The 16,410-nt window shown below is 39.8% G+C and overlaps 1 protein-coding gene across 4 annotated transcripts in view; it reads left to right on the forward strand.

The window, feature by feature from the left end:
* TADA2A (transcriptional adaptor 2A) overlaps window positions 1-11,201 on the forward strand; it is a 57,279-nt gene extending 46,078 nt beyond the window's left edge. For 3 of the 4 annotated variants that reach the window (XM_008568059.1, XM_008568060.1, XM_008568062.1), the window contains 6 exons: window positions 1,509-1,619; window positions 3,409-3,480; window positions 5,335-5,467; window positions 6,044-6,087; window positions 8,163-8,236; window positions 10,327-11,201. In XM_008568059.1, the coding sequence (XP_008566281.1) occupies window positions 1,509-1,619; window positions 3,409-3,480; window positions 5,335-5,467; window positions 6,044-6,087; window positions 8,163-8,236; window positions 10,327-10,512 (620 nt within the window). In that variant the 3' untranslated portion in view covers window positions 10,513-11,201. The remainder of the gene's footprint in view (window positions 1-1,508; window positions 1,620-3,408; window positions 3,481-5,334; window positions 5,468-6,043; window positions 6,088-8,162; window positions 8,237-10,326) is intronic. The other variant, XM_008568061.1, reaches the window with a different exon arrangement.
* The last annotated feature ends 5,209 nt before the right edge of the window (window positions 11,202-16,410 follow it).

Here is a 16,410-nt window from a genome sequence, read left to right on the forward strand (position 1 = left end):
CACTACCAGTGCCACACTCTCCTGAGTGAGCCATGGGGCTGGCCCCTTGCGTTTTCTATATACATTAATTTGTTGTGTTCTGATAGCCACAGTAGTGGGTTTCTCTATTTGAATTCCTGGGTTTTTTATAATAGGTTAGTTGGGTGTTGACCTTTACTCATAGTAGACATTGACTCTTGCATAAATTCTATTTTCAACTGGTGGACAGAGGTCAGTTTTGCCCATTATTAACTATATTAAGTATAGGGCTGGGGGAAGCTCTGTTGCTTCTGACTATGTAGAAGTAGCATGTGCAATGTGGTTTCAGAGGTATTCATTTGCTATTGTACTGAATGTACAAGAGACTATAATACAGTACACAGGTTTTTTTCCCTTCAAATTTTAAATTTTTACTCCAAATTCCTGTGTTATCCCTGTAGTGAGGGGCTTTTGTTGTAGTGAAAATAATCTGTGGCTGCTCATCAAATCAGCTCCTAGAATTTTTGGAATAAGAATGTCTCTTGCATGATTCATCTGAAAAGAGGATGTAATTTAAATAATTGTCATAAGTGAAAGCCTGTATCTTTAGTTCAAGAGTAGACAGAACCTAGTTACTCCTGATTATTTGATTGAAATGACCAAATAGTAGTTTGAGAGTTCCTGGCTGCTCCAACCTACTAGTTATTGTTGGTCAGTTTTACTCCCCGTCTTTTTTACAGATATCTCTTTTGATTAGAAGTTTGGTCAATAGTGATCCCCAGAGTTTCTGACCCTGGCTCCCTGCATATGTGACCATTTACTTGCGTGATAGTTGTCAACTATAATTTCGTTAGCAGTAAGTTAAATCGTAGTACTTAATAGAAGAAGGCAAAATGACCCATGTTGAGAATGAATTATATATACCTTACTTGAGGATGTGTAGGTAGGAAGAAGATTTCAGGTGGGGCATAGGAGAGATCACAAACCTTTTCCTGGCTAATCTGTCTCTTCTAGATGGATTACTGTGTCTGCAGTTTTCTTGTTTTCCTATGGGAGTTAATACCATAACTTTTGGCCAACATTTTTCCTAAGAATATAAGATTTGCCTCTGTCTTTTCTATTACTGGTAGTAGTTCATACTCCTGTACAGATTAAAAGACAGTGAGATGTCAGAGGTCAGTAGTGCTCAGTAGTGGAGATGACTTCCAGTGATAACAACATCCCCGTGTGATACATTACTGGTAGTAGTTCATACTCCTGTACAGATTAAAAGACAGTGAGATGTGAGAGGTCAGTAGTGCTCAGTAGTGGAGATGACTTCCAGTGATAACAACATCCCCGTGTGATAGTTGCTGTGATGCTGTTATCATTATGATTAATGTTTTTCATACCTTGCTTTCCTGTTTGCTTCCTGTCATGGGTAAATTAGTCAGGTGAGGTTAGGAATAATGTCCTTTCATTTTACTTCTCATTAAAAAAAAAAGCACACACAGAAAAGTTAGGGATCCTTATATGCTTCGTAACATGGTTGTGTTTTACTTTCTGTGTAGTAATGGAGCGGCGGTATCCCAAGGAGGTCCAAGACCTTTATGAAACAATGAGACGATTTGCAAGGATTGTGGGGCCAGTGGAACATGACAAGTTCATTGAAAGCCATGCATGTAGGTGGTTTTTGAGACTTGAACTAGTATTTGTGTGTGTGTATTTATGTAAACAGGAGAAATAATGGTGTGTTTTATGTGAAGTTCTGTAAATAAATAAATGGATACTTTTGTCTTTGTTCCCCTTTATTACCATGAGATAAATTTGGAACTGTGAGAGTGGGGGAAGAGAGTTCAAACAGCCTAGTGGCTTTCTTTTTTTACAGATAAATAGTAGTTTAGTGGTTTTTCTCCCTACTTTTTATTATAGGAGTTTTCAAATGTATACAGAAGTAGAGATATTAACCCCCATGTATTCATCCCCCAGCTTCAGCAGCTGTCAACACGTGGGCCATCTGGTTTCATCTTTACCACACACTCCCCTTCCCTCCTGCCTTCAACTGGATTATTTTGATGCGTATCCCAGACATATTATTTTGTTCATAAATACTTTAGTGTTAAAACTAGTTTTAGGGCTAGCTGATTCGCTCAGGTGGTTAGAGCGTGGTGTTAATGACACCAGTCTCAAAAATTCAGCTCCCATATCAGCCAGCCACCAAAAACAACAGCAAAAAAACTAGTTTTAAAAATGGGGATGGAGTTGGATAACTTATGGAGATAGTGCTTCCATTATTCTCAGCACCACACTCTAACCAATTGAGCTAAGAGGCCAGCCAGCTTATTTATTTTTGTGTTTTAGGGGGGCAGCTGGCTGGTACACAGATCGAACCCTGGACCTTGGTGTTATCAGCACCACACTCTAACCAACTGAGCTAACTGGCCCAGCCACTTCATCATTCTCTTGCCTTTCTGTGGTATTCCTGAGAGAGCTCTACCTAGTTACCATGTGATTTTTCACTATAAATAATTAAAGTTGTTAAGGCAATAAGTCCTAGACTTTAAAACAGTCTGGACTGGGTGGATTATTCTGTACATTTCATTATGAGGTTTATGCATTTGGTCTCCCAGTTTAGTCCTGGGAAGGTAATTTATCAAGGCTCCTGCCTCATCATGCAAATATTTCTTGCTTAGTATTGCAGTCATTTATCTAAGCCACGTTGGTTGTCCTCACCAAACGCCTTGTTCAGTTGGCATTCTTTGTGTGGTTTTTACGGAGTGACTGATTCTTTACTTCCTGTCCCAGTTTGTGTCATCCCTGGTTTATATGTCACTCCAAAGAACTACACCCCATGGATTGTCCAGTCTCTTTCTTCATCCTCTATTACAAAAGCACCCAAATTTGAATGTTCTGTCACATAATAACCCAAGTGCAACCTGATCTTGTGCTCAGAGGAGGGAGAAACCTTTGGTTTCTGGAATACACAATGCCCTTTTGTCCCTATAGGAGAAAAGCTGCAAAGAAACTAACAGGGGCTTGAGCACAGAGTTTTTGTCCTTCCCTTGCATCAGGGCCACATCAAGTAATACCAGAGACAGGTTTCATAAAAGAATGTGGTCAGGTGGGTAGAACTTTTAACAGAGGATAGATAGAGCTGGGAAACTTGGTTATTTAAAAAATATTCATTACTTTTGTAGACAAATGAATTCAGCCAGTTCAGTCTAAGTTTCCTAGGAGACAATTCCAGCTGATGCCTCTGGAGACAGCAGCTGCAAGACAGCTGGAACAGATTTTTCTCAGCTCTCGTGTAAAATTTCTGATGAGAAATTACCAACATATAGGATTCCCCAAATGAAATTGCCCACTCTTTTATATAAGGCAGAATTACTGAAAATGCTCAGCAGCAAAAGTGCTCATTGATGTTGATTGTTTCTCCAATTTTTCTCCTTCACTCTTTTTTGGGGAAAACAGTGGAATTTGAACTCCGAAGGGAAATCAAGAGGCTCCAGGAATATAGGACAGCAGGCATTACCAATTTTTGTAGTAAGTATGCTTCAGCTACATGCTGTATCAAAGGGCAAGTGTCTTTCAAACACGTAAAGGAAGTCTCTGAGGTATTGTGAATTTTTTTTTTAAACAACCTTTTCTTTTTTGGAATGAATTTTTAATCTTTCCAGTAAAGTTTCATCTATTTAATCCCTATAAATACCATTTATAGATTACCTGAGGTAGAATAAAAATTGTGACACAAAAGAGGTGCTTCTTTAGATTTAGGATTGTGCTGTGGCTCCTAAAAAAAAGTGTTTTGTAGTCTAGGTTTTAACTTCAGCTTTTTTAGAATTTAGTGATGCTTGTTTTCATCATTTTAATTAACCACGCTTTGACTGGCTCTAAGTGCTTCCCAGTTCCTTGAGGTAGTAGTAATTATATTAATAGCAGCTAACTTTTTTTTTTTTTTTTTTTTTAAAGATGACCGGAAGGGGATCTTAACCTTTGACTTGGTGTTGTCAGCACCACGCTCTTCCAAGTGAACTAACTGGCCATCCCTATATAGGGATCTGAACCCGTGGCCTTGGTGTTATCAGCACCCCACTCTCAAGCAAGCCACGGGCCGGCCCTGAAAGCAGCTAACTTCTAACTAATGTTTCCCATGCACAAGGCCCTGTGCTAAAATTTTCACTTGGATCATGTCATTGAATTCTCATGAAAAACTTATGAAGTACTGTAACCACCATTTAATGAAAAAACTAAGGTTTAAAGAGATTAAAGAGCTAGTCAGTAGTAGAACCAGGTCATAAGGGAAGGCAGTGTATTATAGTAATTAAGAGCATGGGATCTAGACTTAAACAGCTTGGGTTTAAATTCTGTCTTTCCTGTTTATCAGCTCTGTAACTGTTCAAGTTTCAATTTTCCAAGTCTCTTATAGTTAGTGTGAAGATTAGATTGGAGATAGTGCATGAAACATAGCACAGTTCCTGGCACACAGCAAATTCTCATAAACAGCAGTTTCTGTTGTTTCGCTCTTATTACTGGAAAGATGTTTAGCATTCCCTCCTTATTTCTGTTTGAATTCCCTCCTTATTTCCTGTTGAAAGCTATCAGCCACTACCTACAAGAAGTAGCTGTGTTTCTTAATATAGCCCTATGGGTGTAAGTTCAGCCTGCTATAATTATTCTTTATTTTTAACAGTGGGAACAGTTTTTGAACTGAAATTTTACGTGAAGCCCTAATCTACAAATAAGATAAAAGGGAATTACTTTGGTTGAAGTTTAATGGTTCAGCTCATGTGTAGAGCCCAGGACCACCAGTATTTGGTGGTTCCCTTGCTCTTCATAGTAACCACTGAAATACTTTCTGGTATCCTGTGGCTCTGTGGAACACAGTTTGAAACCCACTCGTGTGGTATTTTGGAATCAGTATGCCTTTGTTAACATGTAGAAAACATCATGATATCCAGTTTTGGTTACCTGATATCGTTTGCCTCTGGAAAATAGGGAAAAGGAGTAGTACTGGTCAAGGACCAGTGATTTTTAAGGAAGAGTGTATGCTTATAGCAGTTGTGTGACTTTGAAAAATATACAAATAGAAAAAACAGAATAGGAAGCAAGTATTACAATAGTAAAAATTACTTTATGAAAGACTCTTATTTTCTATATACTTTTCTGGGTTTCCCCCCCAAAAAAAAATTTCTTAAAGATAGAAAAGGAATAAAAATATTTCATTTAGTGTCAAAAAAGGGATCTCAAACTAGGGGAAACCTATTTTTTCTCTTGGAAAAATAATTGTGAAAGCAATTTTGCAAAGGAAAACAAAAAAAGATGAACTGTTTGCCGGTTAGGAAGCCCTTCAGTTCTGCTGCATTATTATAGCATTTGTGGTATTTTCTACACTTCCAGGTGCCAGAACCTATGATCACCTCAAGAAGACACGAGAGGAAGAGCGCCTTAAACGTACCATGCTCTCTGAAGTTCTCCAATATATCCAGGACAGTAGTGCTTGCCAGCAGTGGCTCCGACGGCAAGCTGACATGTGAGTAATTAGTCCAGGGTGAAGGGGACTCCTCCTGGGATGCTTTGGCTTCACATGTATTTTTGGGCACTTCTGTGGGCACCCTAGATGGCAGGGTAATTATAATTGATTAGCTAGAAGAATTCAGAAAGATTTTAGCAGTCCATCTTAGAAACTGTGTGGTACTGACAGTTTTGAGAAACATAACTTGCCTTCTAGAGTCCTACTTTGCTACTTTGATCTTATTTTTAAAAATTAGTGAATTCCCCCCAGCTTCCATCCATGCTTTTTCTCCCCTTCCATATCTACTGGTATGATTTTCATTGGAGAATCATGTTCCGATCCTTCCCATGAATGGTGTCAGTGATGTTCCGGACTAAGAGCTCTTCTTAACAAATCTGAAGGATTTTTTTCCCCTAAGAACAGATTTGCTTTCCTGATCAGTACAATTAGATATCCTGTAAAACATAGTGCAGTCTGTCTCATTACATCTCTTCAAAGTGATCTACCTGATAAATGGCACCCAGCCCCACAGGAGCTTTTGGAAATTGCCTTCTTTGATAGGACCTAAGTTTAAGTTCTTCTTCTTTGTTGTAGTGATTCCGGCCTGAGTCCTTCCATTCCAATGGCTTCAAATTCAGGTAATTATATCCCAGGACAGAGCAAGTCTTGATTGTGAAATTTGTAATCTAGGGGTTATGGTGACCCATCAATCCTCCCCTCTTCTGTGGGACCAGGGTATTTAGGCAGAGTAATGGTAATCAAGTGTTAGCCCAGTTTGTAAACATCAGCATGTTTTTAGAATCTTCATGGCCAAGCAAGGAACTGTCCTCAGAGGGAGAGTACAGAGACAGGGGAAGAAAGAACTCCAAAGAGGTAGTTTCTTTCTTTTACCAATGTTCATGGGCAGTTACTTTACTCTGGTTCTATCTACCACAAATTTTGAGATTTGACTCACAGGAGGTAAATTAAAAGCTTTGTATCCTACATAAGCAAAGAACCATGTTACTTGCCAGAAACTCAAGGATTTCTTATAAGTTGAAGACTTAAGGTATTAGTATTTCTTAGCTTTACCTTCTGAATATGTCTTATTTTGACATTAGTTTACTGAGTGAGACTAACCTATGTTTTATCTCATGATCCTTAGTAATTGGAAATCAATGACTGGGAATTTGGGAAGATATTAGTTATAAAGCTCTGAATCAAGGTTGTGGTGTTTCTTTGTCTGTGCTCTTGGTTGTCATTCACCCCTGCTCCATATGAGAGATTAGCCATTTCTCCTAGTCAGAACATACAGACCACTTCACTGATTAGAAAAGGAGCAGTCAAAAAGTGACCTATTTGCTGTTTTACTATTCTTTGGAGGCTTGGAACAACAGACCTTGCAAAATCTTTCAGTATATTCAGCATCTAGACAGGGCTCAGATAAGGCCACTTTAGGGATGGTGATTTTTTTTTCTTTCATTCATTTGTTTCAAGTAATTATTTCTTAGTACTTAAGGGAGAAAAGGGAGCTTTTTAGGAAGTCACCAAGACAGTGAAATCCAAGTTTTATTTTGTTGAGTTTCTTTCTTTCAGTGCCCTGCCCCTGCCCCCCCCCCCCAATCTTAATACAGAAATATAGATATCTTAGTATTGGCTAATTAAAATGAATGACCTGGATAACATGATTGTGGAGCTTTGGTATTTGTGTTTTCTGAACCCTCTGCACTCACTTATTCATTGTTTCTTCCTAAGCTGGTATTAGCCTTCCTCACCCCTTAAGTTGCTTTTAATTGGAAGCCTGCATCATTGATGATAGTCTAGCCTCTGGCGACTTTAGTGAGGCACCAAATGGTTTTATCTCCCTTTTTGAGCATTTGGGGTAAGCCGTTATCCCCTTTGTTATTACAGGGAAACCTATTTTCCAGCAGAGCAGCTTGTAACAGTCCCTCCCCAACCTCCATAAAATTTTAATAAATTATTCTAAATTTTCTTTGTTTAACCCAGTTCATCCATTCCCAACTGAATACTAATTAATCCCAAATATACACTCAAAACAAAACCAAAAAAATTTTGTAGATAAGCTTCCCATGCTGGCCTGTGACCTCCTACTTGGGTTCTTTCTCAGGTATGTGAATTGACCTCAGTCTCTGCTTTGCCATATAATAGCTTATTTTTCTGTGTGTGGATCTTTCAGGTAAGCAGGGCTACTTTGGAAGGAACAGATATTCCCTCACATAATAAATAAGAAGGGCCTTTTGCTGGCCTAACAGTCTGCCTTTGATCTGAAGGCACATAGTACTTGGTTAATTACCATGTTTGCCTTGTACTGCTGACAGAGTGGCAAGGATTAGGGAATGTCTCTCCTGCAGAGTTATTTCCATTCATCAGCTATTAAGGCAAGCAGCGTATGACCTTTCTTACCTGGATGACATCTGGGTTTCAGATTTTAGAATCTCCTTCGTGGATAGGAAGAAATAGACGATAATCACTGGTAAGCAGTTATATTTGATGCTAATTTATGTGTGATTGTATATGAATTTTTATTTTCAAGTGAATGTTGGGGAGCTCATGTTGCTAGCTAAACAGGCCTGAAGGGATGGATCAAGATTTCCTACAGCTGGATATAGTGATCCTATACAGAGCTGGCCCGGTTGCTCTGAACTTTGTTATAGTTTACACATGAGGAACTGTCACTCTTATGAAATCTGTGTTCTTTTCTGCCTGTCTGTAGGTAGACGGAGTGCACCTCCCTTGAACCTCACTGGCCTCCCTGGCACGGAGAAGCTGAATGAAAAAGAAAAGGAGGTAACTAAAAGGAGTTCGGGGAAGACTAGAGAAAAAAGAATAGGGGCTGGTTATTCATTGAGTTATTAAAAATTCATTATAGGATCAAGTCCACTTTGCTCTACTTATCTAACATATGTGTACTGCTCTAACCTGTCCTAGAAATTTAAGAGCTAAAGAGCTTATCTCAGCAGGTTTCAGAGAACTTTCTCATTACTCTGCAGTCATTCCTCTTTTGGGGAAAGAAAAATTAAAATTAAATAATAGCACCAACTATCATTTTTTGAGCATTTTTTTTTTTCCTTTTTTTTTTTTTTTTTGGTCTTTTTTTTTTTTTCGTGTCCGGCAACGGAGCGCAACCCTCAGTGTCGCGCCCGTACCGGACCGGGACCGGCAACGGGATCGCAACCCTCGGCGTTGCTCCCACACCTCGCTCAGCCAGTGAGCGGGAACCGGTCTGCATGTGGGATCCGAACCCTCAGCGGGAGCGCCACTGCACTTCCCAAGCGGTGCACTGTAGCAGTGCGCCACCGGGCCGGCTCATTTTTTGAGCATTTTGTGCCAGACACTCTACTAAGTGCTTTATGTAAATGAAATTAATCTTTTGTAAACGTAAAATAACTTTTACATGAAAATAGGTATTTCCTATTAGAATGTTCACTTTGATAAGTTCTACACTTATTCTAACAATATAACCATCACTTAAAACATTTTTTGAATTGTCTCCAGAACATGTTTATATGCATAAAGAAAGGACTTCACCATCATAAATAGTCACACATTTTCATTTAAAAAATGTCCTGGCCTACATTTTTTCCCCATTGCAATTATTAGATTTATCTTTGTATTGCTTTGGCTCTTTCTAAAATTTAAATACAGCTTCATAAGAATCATCCTCAAGGGCCGGCCCGGTGGCGCACTCGGTAGAGTGCGGCACTTGGGAGCGTGGCGGCGCTCCCACCAAGGGTTCGGATCCCATATAGAGACCGGTCCGCCCATATAGAGAAGCGCGGTGTGGGCGCAACACCAAAGGTTGCGATCCCGTTAAAAAGACAAAAAGGAAAAAAAAAAAAAGAATCATCCTCAAGAGTTTTCAAAAGAATGTGTCACAGCTCTGAAGTCTATTCCAAAAGAATAATTCCTCTTTTGTTCCTCCTGTGCTCTTTTTATAATTCCCAAGTTCAGTCTCCCCATCTACTACTCCATGTCATTAGTTCAGGTCAGACAATAAGGAAGAGTCATGGTATAGGGGCTAGTATTAATCTTATTTTATCCAGTGGGAACAGTAAAGATTAGTTTGGAGCATGGTTTTATAATACCAAGGTCAAAGGGTTTGGATCCCCGTGCTGGTCAGCTATCTAAAAAAAAGAAAAAGATTAGTTTGGGAGTAGAAGGAAGAATATGTTATATCTATGTATTGCTGAAGAAGGTCACAGGCCAGTCTGATTCAAATATTGAATCACACCTGGCATTTCAAGCATTTTTTATCCTTACCCATGTAATGGTGACCTCAGACTGCTCATTGCTGTATAATGGCACATGAACAGGAATTGAGCCAACTTTCTAGATCATTAGCAGTTAAAGTGGCCTCTTAGTAAGGTCTCTGTATCTCCTTTCCCTCTGGAGTAGGAAAGGTAATCACAAAAGCAGGGACTGCTACTTTATGCCAATACTGAAAGTAATGTGATTCACACTTGGGAATCCAAGTCTCTGCACCCCTGCCCCCACTGTCCCCTGTGGCTCTTCCCTGACTGACTTGGAATAGTGCTGAGCCTCTATCTGGGCATTTAGTGCTTGACTTCTGAGAGACTCAGGATGATCCTCAGGAAAACATACTTGTATTCCCTGACAAACCCAGGCCCCTGAGCCAGCCTGCATGTACTAAAGGCTCTCCTAGCATCATACTCTGGCTTTTTCTTCCTGGGTGTCTGTCCTCAGGGAGTGTTCCCGCCAGAGAAGAAGAGACTAAATGGAATGTGGTCCAGCCACCCAATAGCTCCTATAAATAGTTGGAAGTTGATGTCACTTAAAATTTTTTTTTGCTATACCTGCTGGATTAAATTATGAGAATGACAGATGTTAATGTTTATTAAATTTTCCATGTCTTGCAGCTCTGTCAGATGGTGAGGTTGGTCCCTGGAGCCTATTTAGAATACAAATCTGCCCTACTGAACGAATGTAACAAGCAAGGAGGCTTGAGACTGGCACAGGCAAGAGCACTCATCAAGATAGATGTGAACAAAACCCGGAAAATCTATGATTTCCTCATCCGAGAAGGATACATCACTAAAGCCTGAGGCTCTAAGGGATTGGAATCAGAAGTCAGAAGTTTGGAATGTGGTGAACCAAAGGACAGTATGGGCATTCTGGAGAGTTTTCTTTTTGAGCTGAATTCTCATTGTACAAAGAGCGGAAGGACAAAAGAAACCTTAAGCTGTATTAATGTCTACTTTCTTCTCCACCCTGTTTAAAACACTCCTGTTGTTGGTATTGTGCTGCAGAGTTGCGTGCTAGATAAGCTATTATTAAATGTGAGTGGGCATTCATTCCTAACACCTCTTGTAACTAAAACAAGAACCATAGTACCTCACATCACAATGTTGGTAGGAATAGAACTAAACCACCGTCTGTAGTCCCAGGAATCCAGCTCAGATCCTTGTACTTGAGAGGTAAGTTTGCTGATTATCTATTTTGCCTTCAAACACTGCACACAGATTTAAAATAAAGAGAAAGGTTTTAGAGCATGAGAAAGCTTTCTCTTTCCTTCTAAGGATTTTTTAAGATGACAACTTATGTTTATGAGCAGAGGGGAGGAAAATGTCCCCATGATGGTCTTGTCCCAAAATGCATCTTTAACTGTAATGTCTGGTTTTATACTTTGCAGTCTGGCTGTCTAATCTGCAGTAGACTTTTGAGGAGGTGGCACTAGATATAAATTGTCTCTCTTATTTTTAGAATTAATGGATTAAAATGTTTTGCTGTTTAATTTGTGGGTGTGTCTAATATTCTGGTAACTAAAGCACACTTAGGGTGTTGGATGCCCGCCCCATCACACTGCACCATCTCTGCTAACGTGTGTCCTAGATTCACCCTGTTGTTACCCTGGATTTCCCAGGATACCAAGCCCCTGAGGATAGAGATGATGCAACTAACCTCAGCTTTGCTTGGATTGAGACCTGAACCCTAATTTCTCAATGGTGAAAGGTTGGCTTGCAATAAAAGAGGCTTTTAAAACAGAAGTAAAGCAGCTTCATAAATGGGACTCACTAGATATGAGGGTGAGTAACCCTACCACATCTGAAACTTGGTCCTCAAACCTTTCTGCAGAATAAGAAGCCAAACTCATAGTCATGGTTATCTCACTTCTATGAGAAGCAAAATTGTGTATAGAAATAACCTCTTTGGAACCTGCATAAATTGCATCTAATAGCTGATTGATTCTTTAATTCCTTCAACATTCAAACATGTAATTAGAGTACCCCGTGCTTTGTTGGAAGCATCTGCTCAAACTCTTGACTGATGTAAATAGGCATGTACTTGCGAACAGACTTCATCTAGGGGATGAGAAATGACAAGGATACTCTTAGGATCTGTGCTTTGTTGGAAGCATCTGCTCAAACTCTTGACTGATGTAAATATGCATGTACTTGCGAACAGACTTCATCTAGGGGATGAGAAATGACAAGGATACTCTTAGGATCTGAGGGAATTCAAATAGAGGACTTCAGTACTTTGAAAAGGATGGCTTGTGGAAATAGTCTCTTTTCTTCACATAGTCACTGGTTGTTGTTTTTTTGTTGTTGTTGTTTTGTTTTTTGGTGGCTGGCCTGTATGGGGACTCAAACCTTTGACCTTGGTGTTATAACACAGCACTCTAACCAACTGAGCTAACCGCCCAGCCTCATATCTCTTAGAAAAAGTATTCCACTACCACTGTCACCCCTAGTTGTTTATGTAAGTATTGCGTCTTATCCCAGAAAGGTAATTTGTTCTGAAAATTTGGGATGCATTAGACATCAGTGTCAGGTAATGTCTGTTGTAGTCTGAAGAGTCTTTGATTCTTTATTTATTTATTTATTCATTCATTCATTTATTTATTTATTTATTTATTTATTTATTCATTCATTCATTCATTTTCATTGACACATTGTAATTGTACGTGGTAGGTAAGTGCATTTGAGGCTTTTCGTATAACTGTGGGGCACAATCTGATGTTTTGATTCATATATATGTTGTATAATGATCAGGTCAGGGTAGTTAATGTAACTATCACCTCATGCACTTATCTTTTCTTTATGGTGAAAACATTCAAAATCCTCTCCTCCAGCTATTTTGTAACATACAAAACTTAACTGTTAACCATAGTCATCCTATTGTGCAATAGAACACCAGAACTTATTCCTCCTATCAAATTGAATTTTGTACCTGTTGGCTAATCTCTCCCTGTTTTCCTTTCCCCCATCCCCTCCCCAGACTCTGGTAACCACTGTTCTAGAAGAGTCCTTAATCTTGATTAAGGAAGGCTTCCTAGGAGAGGTCGGCTTTGGGGGCAATGATAAGATTGAGAGGAGAGAGAAAAATGGCAGATGGAAGAGGGAGACTGTTCCAGACATAGGGGGTGGAGGAGGATATGGAGGCAGCAGTGGGAGTAAGGAAAATGGTGCCAAAAGATTTATTTGGCCAGAACACAAGGGGTAGCTGTGGTAGTTAGGAGTGGGAGGATGGTAGGACAGTCTGATAGAAACCTTGGAACCAGCTAACTCTGAAAAGCTGATGGGGAATCAAATTTGATGAGGAAAATGGCATGGTTGAAAACAGTGACAAAAAAGTAAGGCTGTGATTTCAAATGACTGTGTTTTAGAAAGAAAGTAGGATTAGGGGCCGGCCCGGTGGCGCACTGCTACAGTGCGCCGCTTGGGAAGCGCGGTGGCCTACCGCCGAGGGTTCGGATCCCACATACAGACCGGTTCCCGCTCACTGGCTGAGTGAGGTGTGCACTGCTACAGTGCGCCGCTTGGGAAGCGCGGTGGCCTACCACCGAGGGTTCGGATCCCACATACAGACCGGTTCCCGCTCCCTGGCTGAGTGAGGTGTGGGAGCAACGCTGAGGGTTGTGATCCCGTTGCCGGTCCTGGTCCGGTGCGGGCGCGACACTGAGGGTTGCGATCCGTTGCCGGACACGAAAAAAGACGAAAAGGAAAAAAAAAGAAAAAAGAAAGAAAGTAGGATTATTATTTCTTTGGTAAATTCATCTTAGCAAAATTTAAGGCCTAGAATCCCTAGTGAGTTTCTCAAAGGTCAGGGCCGTACTTTGGGTGTGAGGAGTACTCTTGAAAGGAGTCACTGAGTTGTTATCTTTTTGTTTTTATAATAGAAAAGCACTTGCTGGCATTTGATGTGGCTGGCTTTAATACATTATGTCCTCCATGTTCTTATCCCTAGGGAAGGCTAGTTCTTAGTACTAAAAACCCATAGTTAGCAAGGGACTTTCAAAGAACACTGCATCCTACTCCTTTATTTCTAGACAGCATTGGCCATAAACCAGCTACACTAATAGAGGTCTCTCCTAGTCCAGATCATCTCAGAAGAGGGAGAGTTTACTCTGAAACTCAACAACATGAATAAGACCTTTTACTATTTAGAAATTTTTATTGCAGTTTATCATTAAAGGTTTCTGCTGGAGTTTTACACATATCCTTCTCTCCTAGTGGTGGGAAATAGAGAATAAATCTCTTTCCATGTAATGACTCTTTACTGTCTTCAAAGACCTAGACTATCTCTCTTGAGAGACCAATTAATTACTAAACATTCAGTTTATCATTTCCTGGTTTCCAGTTTCCTTCCTTTCATTGTTTATCTCCCTCCACCTCCTTCTTTTTTACCTGAACTCAGTTGAGCAACCAGTTATTGAAATCTTCATGGCTGGTAAGTTAGCTGGAAAAGGGGAAAGACCAATGACATTCATCAATAACAGCAAAATCCTAGGTGGTAAATCATTCTAGCTTTAGGAAATATGTAGTTATGTAATAAGAGAACTAAAATCTCCAATGTGAAGAATCAGAGGCCCGAATTACACAGAACAGCTTGGGAAAATTCATTGATACTTACCTCTGAAAAATACTTTTCAACCCATTTCTAGATAGGAGAGTGTTACTATGTTCTAAACAGCATTATGGAACATCACCTGTCCATTTTTAAGGATGTCATTGTGGATACCTTCTAGATATACGTTGCATTATTGTTGACAACACAAAAAAATTTTCTACAACTTATGTGTACCTGGATTTCTATTTGTTTGAATTTCCAAAAATTAAAATTTGATTCAAGAGGTACTTACAGATCTGGAAGGTTTGCTTTCCTTTCCAGTGTTCTTAGCCATATGTAGATAACCTCTCCCAGATCTGCTAGAAAGGACCATATCTGGTACAGTGGACACTCCCGTGTCTGCAGCCTTGTGTGGAAGAGTAAAGGTAAGACAAAAGATCTTTCTTTAATCAGACATAGTACTCAGTCCTTCTGAGTGAAATGTAAGTGAAATTGAACAGGATCTCAGAGTTCAAGCAGGGGCAGAGCAGCCTGGATAGTGATAGTCAATCTGTCGTAGATACTTAATCTGGGAGTAAGAACAATAGTGAGGAGCATTTAACTTGGGAATATTTTGGAACCTAAGTAGCCTATCCTTGAAATATACATCAGAACTGAAATGTTCTGCTTTTGAGGAGGGGACAAATAAACAGTTTCTGAGAGGTCTGGAAAGCCAGTTTCTGGATGTAATGACAGGGAGTTCTTTTTCTCTGTCGATTGTTTGCCTGCTGTCTTGGTTTCTGGTAGTTGAGGTGTACTGCAGTGAAAGGTTATCAACTGCCCTTTGATTTGACGGACCAAGCTTAAAATTAGAGATACACATATTCAAGGCAAGGATGAATGTGTTGCATCTGACATTAAAATTCCTTTCTCAGGATGAGTTACTTGCTTGTTATGCATTGCGTAGTAGATCCCCTTCCCTGTTGGGAGTAGGAATAAGGAAATGGAAGAATGGGGACAGTGACTATGAAAAGGTTCAAAACCCAAAACTGAGGGCTACAAAAGATTTAATAGGTGGAGCCCTGAATGTCACTGTACTTCCCTTAGTCTTTGAAAACCCTGTAGTTAAACTTTGCTAGCCCAGACTTGTTGTCTCTTAGGGCTGGGTAATGGAGTCTGATGCACTTATTTTCTACTTTGGAACACAGTGGACTGATTTCTGAGCCACTAAACTAATCATTTGTTTGAATTAATCTCTCGTTCTTCCAAGCAATACCTTTTTCATCTTGCTCTGGTCTCCCCTGAGGTTTATGTGGGAAAAAGCTTTCAGGTGGCTTACTGATAATCCTGCCTTGGTCTAGAGTTATGTTGAACAGAATCAGCATTTTGTGAAGTGTGGGAAGAAGAAGACCTCATAGTTGTTTTAAGAAACCAATACTTTCTTAAAGCAAAAATGCTGAAATGCTGTCATCTTATCACCCTTATTCAGTGAACTGAGAGCTAAGCACCAATTCATGACACTTCTAATGCATCTCTTTTCTCCTTGGAGAGCTGTCTGCCAAGTATGCTCCCCATTTCTGAAATTGTTTGCAATGACTTAAGCCTCTCTTTTCTCCCGTTGAACAATAAATATTGATTTGGATTCTCCCTACCCACCCCCATTATTATTCATTTAGGGAATTCCTTTAAAACATAAAAACATATTAAGAAATAAAAAAAATGAATGGAACCTGGACTGTGGAACTTAATTTTAATGTGCCCAATCAATGTCTCCTATGAGAAAACTGATTTTGCATTGGGACTAAGAAACCTGATGTTTTTATTTCAGTTTCTAATCTTAGGAAGTTGTCAAAGATGAAAAGGGCAATTTTCAGAGTAATTCAACAGCTTTTCCCCAAAAAATTATTGAAAAGGAGTGAAGAGTTAAGAAATGCCTCGAAGACTAATTCCCAAGTACCAAGGGCCTTAAAGATGGGTGGGCTTATTTGAACTTTCAGCAGCAGAGGAGGAGGCAGCAGTATTCTAACCCCGTTATCATGGGAATTTGCTGTTTGCATTAGAGAGGTGGGGTAACAGCTTTTCCACATAATATCCCCTGTTAGGAGCCTCTTTTTAACCAAGGGCAAACTGAAGCAGATAAAGCCACTTTACGGGGCGGGGGGGGGGGGGGG

The sequence above is a fragment of the Galeopterus variegatus genome, unplaced genomic scaffold (assembly GCF_000696425.1).
Source record: "Galeopterus variegatus unplaced genomic scaffold, G_variegatus-3.0.2 Scaffold372, whole genome shotgun sequence".
NCBI classification, from domain to species: domain Eukaryota; kingdom Metazoa; phylum Chordata; class Mammalia; order Dermoptera; family Cynocephalidae; genus Galeopterus; species Galeopterus variegatus.